General features: G+C 41.3%; 1 protein-coding gene across 1 annotated transcript in view; it reads right to left on the bottom strand.

Annotated features, from left to right (window-relative positions):
- Nucleotides 1–248: 248 nt before the first annotated feature.
- The window catches only part of TMPRSS15 (transmembrane serine protease 15), a gene marked incomplete at its 5' end in the record, with an annotated part of 87318 nt that continues 66799 nt past the window's right edge, over nucleotides 249–20767 (bottom strand). Inside the window, 7 exons of the mRNA XM_084625767.1 lie at nucleotides 249–429; nucleotides 1979–2118; nucleotides 5607–5702; nucleotides 5992–6173; nucleotides 9577–9751; nucleotides 10084–10133; nucleotides 14716–14811. Coding sequence (XP_084481893.1) covers nucleotides 274–429; nucleotides 1979–2118; nucleotides 5607–5702; nucleotides 5992–6173; nucleotides 9577–9751; nucleotides 10084–10133; nucleotides 14716–14811 — 895 coding nt within the window. The 3' untranslated portion in view covers nucleotides 249–273. The remainder of the gene's footprint in view (nucleotides 430–1978; nucleotides 2119–5606; nucleotides 5703–5991; nucleotides 6174–9576; nucleotides 9752–10083; nucleotides 10134–14715; nucleotides 14812–20767) is intronic.

Raw genomic sequence — 20767 nt, 5'->3', positions numbered from 1 at the left:
AAAACAATATCTCATAGAGCTGTCAATGTAAAGTGGTAAGAACCAGTGGCAAAAAGAGACAACTGGGGCTGTTTTGAAATATTGCTTTCTGATATGATAGAGTTTCTTAATATTTAATGTTTTCCTCCCAAAAGTTTGGTTATGTCTAAATCTCATTTTGAATGACAGGATTTTATTCAGTTTCTCTCACCAGTAGCTTTGAATGCTATGTGGTATATTATAATCTTGCTTAGTATTTGCCTTTACATTCTATTTTTGTTTTTTAAAATCAAGCTAACGTATGAATTGTTTTATCCAGTCCACAAATTGTGTGACTCGAACGTACACTCCAGGACGCTGGGGCAATGCACATTGATAGCCAAAGGATGTCACACCTGCCAAAAGCCACCTGTTATTGTCTTGACTCATCAGGGGCCCTCCTGAATCTCCCTGCAATATTGAAATTCAAAAGTTAAAAAAAGAACTGCTCTTGATCTTAAAGTAACTTTGGATCTTCAATCTGTTTTGCATGTGTGTATCCCAGTTTTGGTGCACATACTCCTGATGTGCCCAGAAGGGGATCCACATGGAGAAATACTCAAAAGAGAACACTGTTTACTAAATTTTTTAACATAATGTGTGATCTTAAGCTCTTAGACACCTGTTAGTCATGAACTGTATCAACCATGAAGCATAGTAGAACCCTTTGCATTAATTGTTTTACTTATCAACTTTAGGTTATATTCTCTTACCCTGCACAAATCCTGTATAAGTGGGGTTTGCACCGGGGACTTCTGAAAAAGGTCTGGGGGAATAAAATCTCTCTCTCAAAGGCTGAAGAGGAGCTGCAGAAGGCTACAGGCTGTCTGCACTTGCTCTATCCTTCCTAATTCATGGTTCTTTGGTTATTGTTTACAACACTGATTTGTTGCACTCTGTATAGTATTAAGGCCCCGCTCTTCCCTCTTCAGTGTGGCATTAGGGGAAACAAATAAAAGCAAAACAGGTAGGGAAAGCCACACAAGCTTAAGGAATGTGGAGTGGAGCCAAAGCAGTATGACCTCCTTTTTTCTGGGAGTCTGCTGTAACTCCCTAAAGGCAACTTCATTTGGTCTAGTCTTGCAGTTATGGGGCACAAGCCAGAAGCAGCACAGTGTAGATCCAGTGAGAACCACATTACGTAGCATGCTCCCATTAGAATGTGATGAAAACTGTCAGCAAAAACAGAGTTCATGCCGCTAGAACTAAGAGTTCAAGCAGAACTAAGTGGAAGCTAGACACAGAATTCAGTGCTGCCTGCCTTCCCATAGAGAGGGAGTGCATTGTAGGCTGAGCTGGGGTGGACAATGGCTCCTTAGGAAGCTATGCTGCTAGAGGGCAGGAAGATCATAAGAGAGCAATTTAGTTGGGGATTGGTCCTGCTTTGAGCAGGGGGTTGGACTAGATGACCTCCTGAGGTCCCTTCCAACCCTGATATTCTACGATTCATGATTCTAACACTGTTGTCTTGTCACAGAGAAGGGCAGCCCCTGCAAGTTGTTGGAGCTTCCATTTCTTGAGGATCTATGGGGTCTAAATGCTTGAAGGTAATGCCCCCTTGCTGCTCTCCATCCATCCAGCTAAAGTCTTTCTTAGGCTTGTATCAGCTTGGTATTTAAGCTTCACACCTCACATTTTCACCCACAAACATCTCTTCCTCTTGAGGAGATTGCTGACCAGAAACTGTGTGAAGTTCAACATGTGGCACTTCCAACACCCCATATCGCTCTGTAGTGGGGTTTTTTAATATCAGAATGGTTCCTTCGGAACTTAAAATATATGAGCTTGTAATCTTTGAAGCATGTATCTTGTTACAGTATGAAATATGTAAGGCTCTGAGTAGAAATTATATTCTGACAGCGAGTGGCTAGTTTTTAATGATCAGAGGACCAACCAGTGAGCTGTTCAGTAATTAGAAGGAATATAATATTAGCAATGCAAATGGGTTGTTTTTACTTACCTGACAGGAATCTATTCCTCCTTCATCATAGCCTACACACATCATATTCTCTGTAATATTATATTCTGGCATCTGTTGTTGGCATTTCTCATTTGTTATAAGAGGGACCTCTGCTTCTTGCAATATGTTTGCAGTGGAACCTGATCAAAATAGAGAGTATACACAACCAAACTGATCAAAATGCATAGCATAAACAACAGCCATTATTCTTAGTGATTCAAAAATTTCACTTTAATTACACAGCACTATCGAGGGCCTGGGTTGCCATGTCATTACTTCAGTTTATACCTCATTAAAATGTATCTAGGAACTTAAAAGGCCCTGGCTCACTATCATTAATAGATTTTATCCTCTGTGAGGTAGAATTTATTAACTCTATTTTACAGACGGGGAACTGAGGCAGGGTATATTATGTGACTTGCCCAAGGTCACAAATTGAAATAAGGCTGAGCTAGGATTTGAATACCCATCTCCTGAGTCTCAGTCCAGTGTGTTGTGCACTAGGCCCCCCTTACTCCTCAGTCATTGGAGTTATTCTTGAGTAAACAGTAGTGAATGACACCCTGAGCTTTTATAATAGGGATCACCACTAAATTTTGTTTTTCAAATAACTTAATGAAGACCACTAAAATAAATGAATATTATGATGCATGGATCTAAGGATTAATTAAAAATGTGGCTTCGACTATCCAGATTCTTTGAGTACATTGTATGATTTTCAGTTGGTCATTTGAACCCCTTACACTAATGTATGTTATTAATTATTAACCACAGTTTTATGGCGCAATTGTACTCTGAAAGTAGGTCAGCAAAAATGGCAGAGTTGTTCCATGTTTATTGCTCTGTGACACCAGATCAATAGGATTGATTTACAAATGAAAATGTAAATTCTCAGCTCTGGAAATTCAGCCTAGGCTCTAACAGTCAAGCTGCATTCTTTCCTCTGCATGCATCCTTACCAGTAATAATAATATCCTATGAGCCACATTCTGCCATCAGATTCCCCTGTGCTACCTCCTTTGTCTTAGGACAGAATTTGGCTCCATCTGCAATAACAATCTCTGAAAAGTGGAAATCTGCTTTATTATGAAGTACAGTATAAATACATTTCAGGGTGTGTTCATTTTTAAATGGCAATTTTTATTTTGGGTGGGTTATGTAAGGAACATAAAAATTGGTTGCAGGCTGAAATTTTGGCAAATTTTAAATTTTAAAATAATCATTTGGGACATTTTAAAATGTTTGCCACTGAAAACATGTACGTGAGAATTCTCTGTCATTGATGTGGTTGAATTGGGCATGGCAGCATGTATGTGTCATGGCCCACAAGTCATAAACCTGGGTTTCCAAGGTTTATAGCAAGGACTGGCAACCTTTGGCACACAGTCCGCCAGGGTAAGACCCCTGGTGGGCCGGGCCAGTTTGTTTACCTGCCACAACCGCAGGTTTGGCCGATCGCGGCTCCCACTGGCCGCAGTTTGCCATCCTAGGCCAATGGGGGCTGCGGGAAGCGGTGTGGGCCGAGGGATGTCCTTGCCGCCACTTCCTGCAGCCCCATTGGCCTTGACCTAGGGGTTACAGTGGATTCTGCAGAAACGGACCAAGGGGTTACAGTGGACGAGAAGCCGGATGTGAGTCAACAGTGTGCCCTTGTTGCCAAGAAGGCCAATGGCATTTTGGGATGTATAAGTAGGGGCATTGCCAGCAGATCAAGGGACGTGATCGTTCCCCTCTATTCGATACTGGTGAGGCCTCATATGGAGTACTGTGTCCAGTTTTGGGCCCCACACTACAAGAAGGATGTGGAAAAATTGGAAAGAGTCCAGCAGAGGGCAACAAAAATGATTAGGGGACTGGAACACATGAGTTATGAGGAGAGGCTGAGGGAACTGGGGATGTTTAGTCTACGGAAGAGAAGAATGAGGGGGGATTTGATAGCTGCTTTCAACTACCTGAAAGGGGGTTCCAAATAGGATGGCTCTAGACTGTTCTCAGTGGTAGCAGATGACAGAACAAGGAGTAATGGTCTCAAGTTGCAGTGGGGGAGATTTAGGTTGGATATTAGGAAAAAAATTTTCACTAGGAGGCTGGTGAAACACTGGAATGTGTTACCTAGGGAGGTGGTGGAATCTCCTGCCTTAGAAGTTTTTAAGGTCAGGCTTGACAAAGTCCTGGCTGGGATGATTTAATTGGGGATCGGTCCTGCTTTGAGCAGGGGGTTGGACTAGATGACCTCCTGAGGCCCCTTCCAACCCTGATATTCTATGATTCTATGATCCCTGGTTTATAGGAACAGCCATATTCCAGCCCTCCATCTGGCAGCCTGCTAAGGCTTGCTTACCTGGGATCCAAGAAGCCCAGCCCCAGTTTGAAGCTCTGCCCTTGCAGTACTTTTGGTGGCATCCCAGAGCAGCTGATTGGCCTGCTGGTCCAGCAACAGGCACAGGAAACAGCTGGGCTCCACCCTGTTCTGGACTATGTGCCCTCCTGCTCGATTTCCTGTCATGTGATTCATGGTTCTGACCTCCAGTTTGTCTTCTGACCCTGATTCCTGTCTAGTGGCTCTGGCTCTGGCTACTAGGTCTGGCTGCCCACAACCCAGCCATGACAATATGGGATCTTCGTTAAGAACAGGCAACAACCCCAGAAATGTTCACACTGGGCCTAAATTTCAGCCTTTTGTCTAAAATGAGCCTAAATATTTTTTTAATTTAAAAAAATTTAGATAAACAGCCCTCCTTCGCTGAAGTTTCTCAACAGCAGAAAAGTCCCCTTTTCTTTCCCCCACTTCTGACGAGCTTGTGGTATGGCATATGAACTGCCTGGTGCTCATCCAAACTGAACAATCCGATTTTATGAAAATGGCCTTCCTCTAGAGAAGGACTGGAACCAACTTCTTGCACCCGAATGCTCCTGAAGGCAGGGATGTTCAAAATCTGGATCTGAATTTTATCTCTCTCTGCATCCTCTGTTGCTTTAGCAAGATGGAATGAAGTGAAAAGCAGGATTTCAGCCTTAAATCTACAAAAACAAGGAAATGATGGACATTTTTTTCCATATGAAGAGTACTCCATTATAGTGAATGGCAAAAAAATCAGTCACAGTATATGACCTTTTTCGAGATCTTTAATGTCACAGAAGGTGGCTGAATAAAGAGAGCACTGGACTGGTACTCAGGATACCTTCATTCTAGCTGTGGCTTTGCCACTCAACTGCTGGGTGATATTGTGCAAGTCATCTCACCACTCTGTGACTCAGTTTCCCCACTTGTAAAATTATTATAACACTTCCTTTGTAAACCGCTTTGAGAAATACTGATGAAAGATGCTATTTAAGAGGCAGATATTACTATTACATACAAATCCCGCCCACAAATATGTACAGGCAGTTCACATTGATTTCTATTGTGTGCACACAATCAGAAACATGATAATGGAAATCAAACTGGAAATAAGACATACTTTGTTAACAGGGAGGGAAATTAGCCATTGGAACAACTTCCCAAGCGATGTGGTAGATTTCCCATCACTTGAAGTCTTTAAAATGTAAAGTAAAAAATACATCTCTGACAGCAAACAAAGTTTTCTTCCTTATTTTGTGTGGTATTTTTAAAAGTGTGGTGACTCACCTTGATTTGTAGTTCTACCCCAGCCAGCAACAGAGCAATTAATTCCTGGCAAAAACTGTTGACTTGCTTCTGGTAAGCAAATAGGCTGTATGTAATCTGTGAAAGAGAAATAATTATTTTCAGCTTGATTCCAGTATTCTGGTTTTTGTGATGTCAGTTACCAAAATGCACATTGATCCAAACCCTCTCTTCCTTGCTCAGGCAAAATGTCCAACAAGTGCAGGATTGGTTTTCCCAAGGTTATATCTAATTTATAAGGACAAGTCCAAGTATCCCATAAACCTGTCATTACTGAGTAAAGTCAGGTTGACTAGTCCACTTGGAGCTAGCTCAAATTAATTCATACAGAGTAAATAAATGTATAAGAGAAGATCAACAATCCTACCTGTATAATTCACTTTGAATTGAAGATGCATCATAGCAATGTCATTATTTTTTGTGCGCTTGTTATAATGAGGATTTATGACAATTTGATCGATCTTTCGAATTACTGTCTGAGGATATGTGAGATTCAAAGTGGTATGCAAGCCGAGCACTCCTTTCCACTGAGATGGTATTAAATTCCTCCTAGAGATTGCAATGAATATTCACAATTATTTATGATCAAATGAAGGACTTGAACAATTTGCCATGTATAATTTGTATTAATCTTTAATCCCCTCAAGAATATATATTATTTTACATACGCACACTTGGTATATTTTTTCAGATTAAGTGGAATAGCATAGTATCATTTGAAATTGCCTCTGGTTTTCTGACAGCACTAGTGGCCTAAAGTTTAGTATCACAGAATCATCAGTTCATTTTTGGTATTAAGCCAATAATACATTTATACCGAGATGCTTGGACAATAGTACAATTATTGAAGAATCATTAATTATTATGACCCTTTAAACAGCTGAAATTAAAAATTCCCATGCAATTAATAATCATCCCTCAGATAGAAAATTATGAGCATGAAATACCTTGGGGATGGTAGACTGAGGGTATGTCTACACTGCAACTGGGAGGTGTGATTGCATCACATATAGACATACCAAAACTAGCTTTAATTTAGCTAGCTCAAAGCTAGCTCAAGTTACAATAGCAGTGAAACCACTGTAGCATGGACAGTGTATGTGTCCAGGGTTCAGGGTGGACAAGACTAGTCCCATGCTGTCACACCTTCACGGCTATTGTTACTCAGGCTAGCTAGATCAAAGTTAGCTCAGGTATGTCTAGACATGCTGCAATCGTACCTGATTGCAGAGTAGACATACCATTAGAAATCTGATTTTTAATTTTTTTTTTAACCTACAGCTGAAGAAAAAATCTAGAAAATCAGAAGTTAAGACTATCTGAACATAATAGAAACACAGCATTTAAATGAAAAAAGAAATATGACAAGTTTGTTCTTCTACAATCTGTATTTATTGTTAAGCTGTAAAGGATGTACTTTAGTTAGAGACCTGCTTTATAGCTGAAGTTGTTTTGAATCATCAAATGTCCACTGAATGAACTGATTTACAAACAATATAAATACTTATGAGCTGGTGGAAGCTGAGCACCCAGATTTCCTTCAGTTCTCTATTGTGATTGAAATGCAACAAATATTGGTATCTGTAAAAACACAGTGATGAATACAGACTCTCTCTGAATATGGTGAAAATAAAATTCATGTACATCTACACGATTAACAAAAACAAGATGCAAGCAAACACCTCAATTAATGCTCAAGATGTAGAGATAGTAAATGATTTCAGTTATCTGGGATCATAAATATCCAACCAAGGAGGCTGTTCTAAAGAAATTGGAAGAAATGTAGGGATGGTTTGCTCTGCAATGACCCCGTAACAAAAATTCGGAAAAAAACCCATAGAATCTTAAAACGTACAAAGTTTCAACTGGTGAAAAACTTAATTTTCTCAATAGCAACCTACGGATGTGAATTGTGGGAAATTAAGGCTTCTGAGAAGAAGAAAACTGAAGCCTTTGAAATGTGGTGCTGGCAAAGACTTTTGCATATCTCCTGGATGGAAAAGATGAGGAATGTTTATGTTCGGAACATTGCTGGAGAGAAGCAGACTCTGTTGTCAGAAATCAACCGGCACAAACTTATGTACTTTGGTCACATCAGGCACAGAGATGGAAATAACTTTGAGACAGTTATCACAAAAGGAATGGTGGCAAGTCATTGTAAAAGGGTATGATAACTGAGGAGATGAATAGATGATGTGTAGCAGATTATTGGGAAATCATCTGCTAAGTGCTCATAGGTAGCAATAGATAGAGAAGGCTTCAGTAAATTCTGCCATGTCACCAATATTCAGACATAAATAAATGGAATTTAGTTACTTACAATAGTGATAGCTCTTCCATGATTTTTTAAACACTATGTTTTCCTATTCTTGGTCCTCCCTACAGCACTTTAATTGTAGACATCATGGTGACATATTGTAGGAAATATTTTAAAATATACCTCATCTCCTCACATTCTGGGTAGTGCACCATAGAGACTACTTGAGTTGATTAACACATCTATTCAGACAAATTGAGATTCATTCCAATTGTATAGAGTAGTGTAAATCTTGATCAGTCTCTCATAGTGTATGGCAGAGAGTCATAATTACACAGGCAATACTAAATTTACCTTTATGAGATAAGATGTCATTCTTTACTCTCACACCATTGGGAAAGCTCTGAGTGAGTAATGAAGACACCCAACTAATTACGGATAAACTGCAAATGCTTGATGAGGTATCATATATTTAATGTATACTACCTTCCATTTTCAAAAAAGTGTCTCTTGATTTCAGTGACTCCTTACTGGAGTCATTGAAATGTGGGGCTACTAAAAACTCCAGGAGCTGTGAGCTGGACTCCATCTCTTATTAGGTGAATGAATAATTCAGTACATAATAATTAAATGATGAGCTGGGTTGTTAACTATACCTATCACTAATTTCAGGATTTTCCCTAGTCTGGTGCAGACTTCAGTGGTCATGTCATTTTTATAAAACTGGGTCCCTGCTGTATATGAGTTTTCACCACAATATTATACATTGGGGGATGGGAGAGAGAGAAAGAGAGATTACGTGTTTGAAAAATCCTACAGAACTGTCTCAAGTCCCCTACATTAATTTTTCCTCATACTTTCTGTTGACTCTGGCTATTCTCCATTTGAACAGTTTTGTTATTGGGTATGATTTTCAAATACCTAATCTGAATCATTTATCTGATGGGCCTTCAGACCACTGAATAATTCTTTTTCAACTTTGAAAATAAACAATTAATTTGGCAAAACAACATTATTCTAGCATGAAAAAGTCATTTTACTGAGGCAACAATAACAGAATATTATTAAAACCATAAATGTAAGCCCTGATTCCGTAGTCAGATCCATCAGAACATTACAATATAGGATTGGACGTACCTCCTGGTCAATGAGTTCCGTTCCCTGCTATCAAAGGCAACCACATCTATTCTCTTTCATAGGATACATAAGGGGAGATCCCTGTGAATATGTGGTTCCTATTGACTTCAGTGGGACTTTATGGGTTTGTTTACATTGCAATAAAAAACCTGCGGTACCAAGTCACAGAGCCCATGTCAGCAGGGTCCAGGTTGAGGGTCTAAAAATTTCAGTGCAGACTTTCAGGCTTGGGCTGGAGCCTAGGCTCTGAGACCTTCTCCCCTTGCGGGGTCTCAGAGTTCGTGCTACAGCCCAAGGCTGAATGCCTACATTGAAATTTTATAGCCCCGCAGCCTGAGCCCTGTGAGTCCAAGTGAGCAGACCAATGCCGCAGGTCTTTTATCACAGTGTAGACATACCCTATGTGGCTAGCAGTGTTGCCCCATGCGTATCTGATTGACAGGTCAGGGCCATTCCGTAACCCAGCTTTATGAATGAGCATCTTTCCATCATTATACATGAACATTTGGGAGTGCCAACATGGTATATGTATTAACTTAAGGAGAAAGTAAACATTACCCATATACACAGTGCGCTGCTGAGACTAGCCATTCATCACTGATGAGGGAAGCTCCACATATAGGTTTTTCATTAAAAAACAGTGAGACTACCCAAGGCCAAGCTCCTTCTTTGGCATCACTTCCACCTACAATCCTTGCACTGATCTCCTGAGTTATGAGTCGTTTTCCACAAGCTGAAATTTGAAAGGGGAGGGGAGATCTGAAATTAATTTATGCCGTATTTCAAGATGTGCCCAAGATGCAAAGTTCCAGTCTGGAACAGGATCTGATCTTCCCTAAAGTTCAGGAGGGTGGGAGGGTGGGAGGAGGGGGTGGTGGATATCTTCTTTTTGTTTGCACCCGTTGTATGCAAACAACTGAACATAGTAAATGTTCCTGCTTCATGGTTTATATGAAAATACAGTTTATATTTCACTGCCAAAATCTTTCAAACAATATACATGAAGTTTATGGACCTAACAATTTTATTTTTGAAGTGGAAGTTTCTTATGAAACACTTACTTACGTTTATTGTTGCATTGTAGATAAATCACCAGATTACTGAGACACTGTTTGCTAGAATGAAAGCACAGTTGTTAAAAACACAGGTATCTGCATGCCAGGTGACATTACATGAATATGTTTAAGTGCAGTTTAGAATCACTATAAAACTTCTTTTGTTTTGTTTCCTTATTCTAAAGTAAAACCATGGTGTTAATATGCAGTAATTTGCCTGTACTGCCCAATGCTTAAATGGATATTGCACATATAATTTCTCCTTTGCTGTACATTTGATTAAAAACAGCGTATTATAGAAATAAAAGTAGCTTAATCTTTAGGGGGGGAATGTCATCTGCTAAAATTCTGAATCCAATACAAACTGAATTCACTATGGATTTTTTGCTGCCTTCTTAGGTGTTTTCAGGAACTTGCCACTAGAGATCAGTGTAACCAAAGAATTAAAAAAATATATATATTAGTCTGATATCAGTTTAGCTTTCATGGAGATAACACTGCACTGTAGAATATATATAGACACATATAAAGGCTTAGGAATTATTTAGAAGAGACATAAAGCCAGAAGCCTGAAGAGCACAAGGCCACAGATCAAAACTACTCAAGCATTTCTGACACCCAGAGGTTTTAAGATTATCTTCATAGCTTGTAATGAATCTGAACACTGGGGACAGTGCCTGTGCCACCAATTAAATTTGATATATACAAAAATATACTGGGAAAGAATATCACTGGAGGACTAGTTTAATGCACAGTTTGTTTTTTAAATGTATACAGAGTAATATAGCATGATTGTATAAATGTAGCTATCAACATTTCCCTATTATACAATAACATACACTCTCATATTGTAATCCAGAATCACTGTATAGTTTTCACATTGCAAATATCTCCTATTTTCAGTCTTACATATAACCCCAAGGATGTGGTTTACACCATTGAAGCCAAATTCTTCAGTCTTTACTCAAACTCCCATTGAAAACTCATAAGCCCTTGTAAACCAGCTGTACATTGGGCCATCTGGCAGGGAGGATGAATAACATGGCACAGAAAAGGGTAGGGCAGCGAACACACCGGCTCCCAGCAGGATTGCACAGTAACTGGGAACTTTTGCATAGGAGCTCCATCTCCACCAAACTGCCTTACATGGATTCCATGGAGCTGCAGAGGGTGCAGGAACTAATGCAGCCCACTCCTTATGCAGGTCCAGCGGGAGGTGGGATAGAACGTTAGCTCATCTGGACAGGGCCCATGCCTTCTATGATGGTGATACAACATCTAGCATCTCCCACTCTTTAATCTATAGCAGGGAGCTATGGGTAGGAGTGGCAACTCACTGAGATATTTCTTACACTGCTGACACCCTCTGTTTGCCATGATCAGAGGGACTTCAAGCTAGTGGGCCTCCACCTTTACTTCATGTTGGAGCTGTCAGTCTGGAGACTGGCTTTGGACTGTTCATCCCATTTGTCATTCCAATTGATGCCAGCTGGGTAGCTGAGGAGGATCCATTCCCCTTAGAGCTGGATGAAAATTTTCAGTTGAATGGTTTATTTGCCGAAATATGCAGTTTGGACCAGCCTGAAAGTATTCCTGATTTTGAAACAAATTTGCCAAATGCTTTTGGCCAAAACAATGATTTGGGATTTGGTGCGATTCACAAAATGGACAGAGAGAAGGTGGTGCCACCAACCTAATAACTTTTAGCCAGTGTTTAAGGCATTCAACTGAATCCAATTGCCCCACCGTACCTGATGTGGAGAAGGGATTTGAACTTGGGTCTCCCACACTGCAGAAAAGTGCCCTAACCAATAGAACAGCTTCAATAGGAGAGACTGAAACAGCCCCACGGAAGCATACGCTACAGTCCAGTGGCTAGGGTTACACTCCTGCAATGTTGGAGAGCTGCGTTCAAATCTCTTTTTTACATCCGGCAGAGGGGGAGAATGAACCTGGGTCTCCCACATCCTGTGTAAGCACCCTAATCACTGGGATAAAGGTTATAAGATAGGCAGCACCAGCTCTTTCCCTTCCCCTCATTCCCACATTTGTGAATCTAGCCGTTCATTTCCTTTGCTATTATTTTTGAAAGCATCTGGAAAGGAAACAATACATTTTATTTTGGGTCAAATGAAATGTTCTGTTTGATACAAAATGAAACATCTCTTGACATTTTCAATTTGCCAAAATTTTTCAGAATTTTTATTTTGGTTTGATTCAAACCAAAATTGTTTTTCAATGTTTCAGAGCTGCCAATGAGCCAGAAAAATCAATTATTTGCCCAGTTTTAATCCCCCTCCTCTCCCATTGAAATGTCAGGGAGGCCTGGTGCATGCTGACTGCTTCCCCTGCGTGACCTCCAAAAGGCCCACTTGTCACACTGTATATAGAAGCTGGGCTGGCAGCAACTCCTGCGGTGGTGGTGGATGACTTTGATGGCTGCTTGCACCATTCCTCCTGTCCTCCCGGTGCTCCAGCTGGGCAATAGGGGAAGCCCCTGAACCCTGACCCAGCTTCCCACCAGGAGTTTGTGGGGGGGCAAGCCCCCATGCCCCTACCCCATTTCCCTGGTAGGAGCACTGGCGGAGGAGGAAGGGGGTGGAGAGGGGCCCCCACTTGCTCTGACCCAGGGCCCCCCAAATCTCTAACCCATCTCTGGCTGTGGAGCCTGCCATGCCACAGAGCTGCTTCGTGTTAAGCCCCACCAATGCTTCTAGGGCTAGGATCTGGCCCAATGCAAATGTTATCCTTCTGTCAGTAAATAAATTCCCTGTGTGTCCCGGATGTGAACAGTGGTTTCATCTCTGGGTCACATTTTACTATCCTTAATCAGTCAAAACTCCTGCAACCTTCAAAGGGAGTTTTGACTGAGTAAGGACTAAATGCAGTGTGGGATCTGGCCTTCATGTATTGATTATCAGTTGACTTTTATTATTATTAGTTTATTTTACTAAAAGAAAAACACTGTCTAATCGTCCTCTCATTCTGTAACATTACGACTTCTGTGAAACTACATGAGGGTATAATGGTATCACCACAATACAGTGACCCTTATCAGGAGTTCAGATGATAAACAGAAAAGAAATCTCTTTCTGCAGTAGGAATGCAGTTAAGATGAACGGTCTTCTTCCTTTTCCTCTTGTTCTCCTCATTCTTTAGTGTCTAACTGATAGTAATAGAAGACACCTTTAAATCATAGGCTGCTCTTTAAGATCTCTCATGGCAATGCTTGTTTAGACATACATTTTATTAAAAAAAGAAAAATAGCTTTTAATGATCCTCCATTACTCTAAGATGTTTTTTTTCCCCCACCACCAGTGAGACTGATAAATATTTGGTATTAACAGAATAGAATTAGAACAGAAAATGTATCAATCAGCTCCCAGCAGGGAAAAAGAAAACTCTGCAGCAAATTAAATATTCTCTATAGCTTTACTACTGTGCAATATGGCTCATAAGTGAAGCCTACAAGACTATTGATGCATCCCATCTTCAATCCAGTCTAAGCAACTGAGCAATTATATGGTGATTTTCTGTGTCAGTGCATCCATCAAGGTTCCAGGAAAATGTAACTGTTAATGTGATAGGACTACTAAGCTTTCTTAGCTCCTTTAAGGCATTGTTTTAACTGAGGTGTGAACTGTCTTGCTAGTCAATGGCAAGCACCTCTCCTTTTATAGGTGTGCCTAAAGCACGGGCACCTCTTGTGAACATAATTCTTTAAAACCATTAAATTCAGGGTCTAGAGTCAAGAAAAGCTCCCAGTTATTCCAAACCCATAGGAATCCTTCAAAGTCACATCAGATACGATATAAGGTAAAAGAGATTAGGGGCTAGGATATGATTCTGAACAGCTCCTCGCTTAATGAGCTGATTTCCATAAGAAAGATATGGAGACAAAGCCAGAAGCACTATACACGCCTCATTTTATTTTTGTTACTACCACTTGCCTTAAAACATAGCCAACCAGGAAGAGAAGGACATGCTTTTTTTTTTTTTCTAGCTGGCTATTACATTTGTATTGCTCTCTGTTCTTGTTATGGACTGGTCACAAATCACCAGTTTTCAGTATTTTCCTAACATTTTATATTTAATATGAGAAGCAGTGTGGGCTACAAAATAGGACACTGGACTGGGTTAACAGATCTGGGTTCTTCTATTCTTGCCATCAATCTGAGTGATGATATTGGCCAAGTCACTTCACTTCTCTGGACCCCTTATTCTCCATCTGTAAAATGGGGTTAATGATACTTAATGTAAAAACTTTGAGATCTACGGATACAAATGCTATGCAAGAATAGTACTATTTATTACTGTAATCACAGTAGCACCTAGATGCCCTAACCAAGATTGTAACATACAAACAGATAGAGACAGTCCCTGCCCCAAAAGCTTACAATACACAACACATGGCAGGGGAAACAGAGACATGAAATGACTTGCCCCAGGTCACACACAAAGTCAGTGGCAGAGATGGAATAGAATCTAGGTCTCCTGGCTCCCAGGGCAGTGCCTTATATACTAGACCACATTGGATTTCAACTAAAGTAAAGTAGAACAAGACATTTATTATTATATTTATTTTTATTTACCACTATAATCAATTTGATCCTTAATGTGAGAAAGATGCATTGATGCCTACCTTGGTGTAAGTATTAGGCTCTGGTTAGCTGCTTTGGTGATTTTTACAAATGGCCCATTTCCAGTGGATAACATCGCTGATGATGTAGTCATTTTTCTAGGAAGAGGGAAAAAATGAGACATTTTTAAGATACTCATTGTGTTTCTCTGACTAAATAACATTTTAAAAATGATTATGCCTGGTAGTACTGGTTCCTAGAATAGTGGGTATTTATTCAAAGATTTTTTGAGGTTTGAAATCTAAAGGAAAAAGAACAGAAACAATGCCACCACTCAAAGGTACTGCACTACCATTTTTAAAAGATAGAGAGTTAAATTTTATTATGCAATGTTCAACAATAGTCAATTGAAACTTGTGTACTACAGTTCTGTACTTTGGGGGGAAACAGTATTATGTACACTGGGCTTTACAGAACAAATAGAGGTGCATTCTCTATGGAGAAGAGTTTAAAGTCAAAGGCCTTGATGGAGCTATTTGTGAAATAAGATATTACTTAATGTGAAAATGGCAGAGCCTAGCGCTAAATTAAGAACAGAAAAGACAACTACCCAGAGGGACAGCAATGGACAAGAACAAGTATAATATGATTGTCAAGTTACTTGGGAGGCTACTGTGTATGTCTTGGTGGTTAGAACTTTTTTTCTAAAAAAACCTCAGTGTTTTTAAACCTGACTTCAGAATGGCATATAAAAACCTAGCCAGCTTGAGAATTTCAGCTGAGCAGAAAATAAATGCATTTATCCTCCGTTGACTCACACTTTGTTTAATTATCACATCTGTGCAATGTCAGAATAATATACGGCCATTCTAATATGGGAGCATCTTACATGCACTTTGCACTGGGATAAGTGGCTGCCCAAGACGCAAGGCAGAGGTGAAGCAATTCTACAGTACTTATGTATGCAGTTGGGAGAGAACTATAACTAACTCCCCGCAAACTAATGGTAAATTCTGATCTGAACTTCTGCATCCTGAGCCAGTTTCTTTAATGAGCTGAACCAGAACCCAGTGGGTGTGATTCTCCACTGCCACATCAGTTCCATGCCAGTTGCACGTTATTGAATTTAACGGAGCCAGGCTAGTGTAAAAGTGGTATAGGGCTGTGAACACTAAACCCCCTACATTTGGCAGAAGGTTAACTCTGGATTCAATTCAAGAGGCAATCTTAGTAACATGGGTCTGTTCATAGTTACAAGTCCATTCAAACCAACTTGCCTAAAAAGCAATCTGGAAAGGGAATACACCCTTATTACACACCCAATGTTCAGTACAATACAGTACAGTAGCATTGTTTCAGATTGTTTTACTGTAATGACATATTCATGTACCTGAAAAATTCCATCCTAGCAGTTACTTGGCCTCACAGGCATTTGCAGGAACATAATAATGAATTATACCAAAATACACTGAATCAAAATTCTTCCCTGATTTACACTCTGTGCAACCTCCCTGACATCTTCAGCTTTCTCGAGGACTGGGGAATTTCTCTAATGGCTAGTAATAGGGGAGGGATAAGCTGGTTCCAGTGGCACAGATCTTCTGGCGGAAACTTCAACATCCTCTCTTTAAGGGTTTGATTAAACTGCTCTACTAACCCATCAGTCTGCAGGTGATACACGGACATTTGGAGCTTTTTCATTCATAACAGGTCACAGACCTGTTGGAACAGTTGTGAGGTGAAATTGGTACCTTGGTCTGTCAGGACTTCCTGTGGGAGAGACACCCAGGGAAAGATTCTGTAACCACAGTTTTTGCTGTGACTTTCTGGAGGGGGATTGCCTCCTCAAACCAGGTGGTGTAGTTGAGGATTGTCAGGATATATTGGAACCCCATGACTTTCTTCAGGAGGGGTCCTACCAGGTCCATTGTGACTCTCTCATAGGGGGTGTCGATCACTGGCAGGGGAACAAGGGAAGCCTTCAGTACCCCTCATGGGGCTGTGAGTTGACATGCTGGACAGAAGTCACAAACAACCCTTTACCTCCTGGTGTACCCTGGGCCAGAAGAACCATATCAGGATCTGGGCTAAGGTCTTCTCATGCCCCAGATGTCCCGCCGTGGGAATGATGTGGGAAAGCTGCCAGGTGGCCTGACAGTGGCATCGGGGGACTACCAGCTGGGTCTGGATGTCCTGGGTCTGGGAGTCATGATCGACTCGCTAGAGGCAGTTGCCAGTCAACTAGAAGCGGCGATACTGCATTTCCTGGGGAATGGGTTCCATAATCTTCCCATCAACATGAGCCAACTGCTCATAAGCCCATCTGAGGTTTGGGTCCTCCCACTAATCATGGTTAAAGTCTGAGTCTAAACCAGGGGGTTCATCATGAGTGGGAGGCCTGCGATCACCCCCTTCATCAAGAAGGTCCTGGTCAGCCTTGAAGTATTGCTGGTTGCTTGGGTTGAGGTTCCTGGGTGCCCAGTCTGTCCCTTCCAGGACCTCTCCCACAAAGATGCCCTGGGGCTGTTGGGACTCGAGGCTCATGGTGTGCAGGACCCCCAAGAAGCTGCTCCAGTCTCGACCTAAGATCATGGGCTAGGCCAGCCTTGGTGACAGATCCACTATCATAATCCTCATATCCCCCCTCACAGTCAAGGTGACCCAGGCCTGAGGATAGCGATCTGTGTAACCCTGCCAACAGCAGCAGCATACTACGTGTCTGGGGGCTTCACAAGGTCCTGACATACCAGAGTCTGTCCACAGAGTTCATGAGGGTGGAGATCCAAATTCCGTCCACGTCTAACAGGGTCATCACTTGGCCCTGGGGGCTGCTTACATGCCTAAGATTCCCTGGTCCAGACTCAGCTGAAACTGAGGAAGGCCTCCAGGTCACCTTTGGGACCCATTTTTGTCAGGCTCCCAAGCACCATGGGGTTAGTCGGGGTCACTGCTCCCCCAGGATTGGAGCTGCTGGGTGTCAGTACCAACACAGCCAGCTGCTGCAAGCACTGCCATTCTTGGTGCTGGTGTTGGACCCCCAGCTCTTGAATCAGTTGCTGTTGCAGGCATTGCTGCTGCTGCTCAAGCTGCACCACATGCTTCTGCTGTTGGCACTTGGTGAGCCACTCTGTGAGCTTCTTGACCTCCATCCTTCCTGGTTGGAAGGTTCCCCGTTCCATCATCCGGCACATGGGGGGGATTTGATATGCTGCTTTTCTGGGCTTGTCCCCTTGTTTCAGGGGTGGGATGATGCCTGAATTCTTCAACAATTGTAGTGGTCCCTCACTCTGCCTCATTACAGGCAGACAGTAATCAATAGTCTGTGGGGGAAGCTCTTGCCCTCTGGGAAGGGCCAGGCACAAACAGTCTTTAGCCCACAGCCTCCTGCCTGGGATAGACCGCAAGTAACAGTTTATAAGGGTCTCTGGACCTCTGGCCAGGGTAGAGCACAGATAGTCTTTGGTGCAGGCCTCTGGGTCTAGAATTAGTTTGCAGCCACCCTGGGTGTGAGAAGGCAGTGTCTCATGATCCTTTTGAATACACATTTTAAATCTGATTGGTTGAAAGAGATCCTGTAATAGGGCAAAAACCTGCAATCCTTTCTAACTCAAACTCCCACTGACCTCTGACTATCTACTCAGTGCTTTTCTTCTCCTACATTTCTTGCTCTTTTCTCAGCAAAGTGAGAACTAACTATTTCTACTTCTTGCTCCTCTATTTGACTAATGCAATGCTGTCCGGATTACTGTTCTAGATTTCTCTCAATTTTTCTCTAGTCTTTGACACCTCCTCAAGATAATAGTCCCCTCACTTCCTGAAAGCAAGTTTAACGTGCTTCTCTGAGTTAACCCTCAAGAGTTTCTCTTGATTTATCAAATTACAGCAAGTTAGTTGACTAAAGGTTCTTAGATATCTTGTTGGAAGACATAAAACTGCAAATTCCAAGAATTTATGCGTGACACATGAGATGTGTACTGGATTGTAATCTGTTGAATAAAACACCACCTCATTAAAAATCAATGAATAGCTTTTGTATTCTTTCTTCCTTTTCAGTAAAGATAAAAGGAAATCAAGTGCCTTTATTGGAAAGCTATTATTGTAATAACATGTTTCATTCAGTAGAGCCAGGATTTCAGTTATATAGCAACATTATTTCCATTATGCAAGAGAACATATACATGGTGATGCAGGTCATGTGTGCCCTGAAAGGATTCAGGGAACTGTTCTGATGAGATTCTTCTATTGTTCTGTCACATACTGATCAACAATTGGAAACAGAGAAAAATATGATTTAAAATGAAGGAAAAAGCCATAAGCATTTAGAAATATGTCTGCTCTTACCTTTGCTAATCCAAACTCCTTTCTTGTATGATTTAATTTCTCAACATAATGGGCTGAATCTTAAAATCTGGATTTGGGATTTAATATTGGAACCTCAATTGATGAAAGCAGTTTATTGGAAGTTTCCCAAACTGTGATTAAATGCTTACAGTCAAAGAAAGGAAGTCCAGGGTGCTTACTGGGACTTGGGAGATCCTGGTACAATTTCCTGCTTTTGCACAGACTTCCTGTGTAACCCTGGGCAAGTTGCCTTAGTTCCCCACCTTTAAAATGGGAAAAATAGCACATCCCTATCTTACAGGGCTCCCCAAACTCCTTCACTTATTAACAGTGGAGATACTGGCTCAGAAGATATTATCAGGTCCTTAGGGACCTGAATTCTTTCCGTACTGACAGTATCAAGGATTGGGACAAGTGGGAAACTGTGGACGATGGCTTTAGTACAATGCAGCTGGCACCAAGCACTTGGCATGGGATTCCCTTGGTACCATAGATAGGTGAGCAGTCTTTCTGGTTATTGGTAGTGAGTGTTGTTCAGGGATGGACTTGGTTTTTTCAAGCCTGTTTCTGCTCCTCTGGGTATGGGTATCTGAACTCTGTACTGAGTCTGTCTTAGATGACTGATTCCTCTTTGCCTTTGCTGTACTGGCCTCACTCAGATCTTGCACAGAACACCTCTCAGGACTTGATGTCTCCGTAGTCTTCTTGTGGGGTGGTGACTGATAACTTCTTGGAGACTTCCTCCTCACATACTTTTGCTTAGAGGCAGATGTAGATGAGGACTTCGGCACCATAAATGTACTCTGTGTCATGGTAGTGCCTACCTCTCTGCTGGTCTCTGGTGACTGAGATATTGATGCGGATGGGGCACTAGCTGTACTGGGAGGTCTATGTACAGTGGGGACTCTCTCCCAGATCTGAAGCTGGATGTAAATCTTGCTCCATCACAAGGAGTTTAAACTTAATTTCTCTGTTTTTGGGGGATCTCCCTTTGAAGGAAGTACAGATCCTCCACTTGCTGGGGATATGAGACAGCAGAGGTACTGGGAGAGTCTGTCACTTGTTGGAATAACTTCACAACAGAAGAGGCACCTCTTGAATCCTGGGCAAATCCCAGGCATTCCCGAGAAAACCTAATGAAAATTTACCCCCTAGAAAGGGAAATCTCCTAACTATGTAACTATCTCTATGAATAAAAAGTTTTTTTTTAAGAAAGAAAAGAAAAAACAAAAAGGAACAATTGTTCTAGCAACTATAACACTATAAGGTAAGGAATTACAAGGAATCTGAGAAAAAGCTAAATATTAGAGAACAGGCACGCAGTTGACTACATCTTGGGCCAAAGGTGGTTGAGAAGGAACTGTATGGGGCATGAGGATGTGTGGGGTGCATGAGTGTACCAAATTGGCATTACTACCAAAAATCTCTGATCAAAGGGACAGGGTGCAAGCGCACTGAAGTGGAGCATCCGCAGAGGCGCTATTCGAAGAAGAACTAACAAATAAGAATCTTAACATGATGGGGTTTGTTTTAAGATAAGTTTGCTGTGAAACTGTATGCCTAATATGCATATACAATTATTATATTTGCATGCATCAATCAGGTAATTGCACATGCAAATTGCCATCATGATTTGTACATCCAGATACCTGATGTGTACACAAATGCAGTGATTGTTCAGGCAAAAACAACAGATTTCCTCAGCTAATGATGAAAAATAAGACCCTGAATATTTTCTTTAAGGGCTCCTGATTAGATTGATTTCCGTAGTTT

The sequence above is a fragment of the Lepidochelys olivacea genome (assembly GCF_965140295.1).
Source record: "Lepidochelys olivacea isolate rLepOli2 genome assembly, chromosome: 1".
Taxonomy (NCBI): domain Eukaryota; kingdom Metazoa; phylum Chordata; order Testudines; family Cheloniidae; genus Lepidochelys; species Lepidochelys olivacea.
This window is presented reverse-complemented; position numbering and strand designations above follow the sequence as displayed.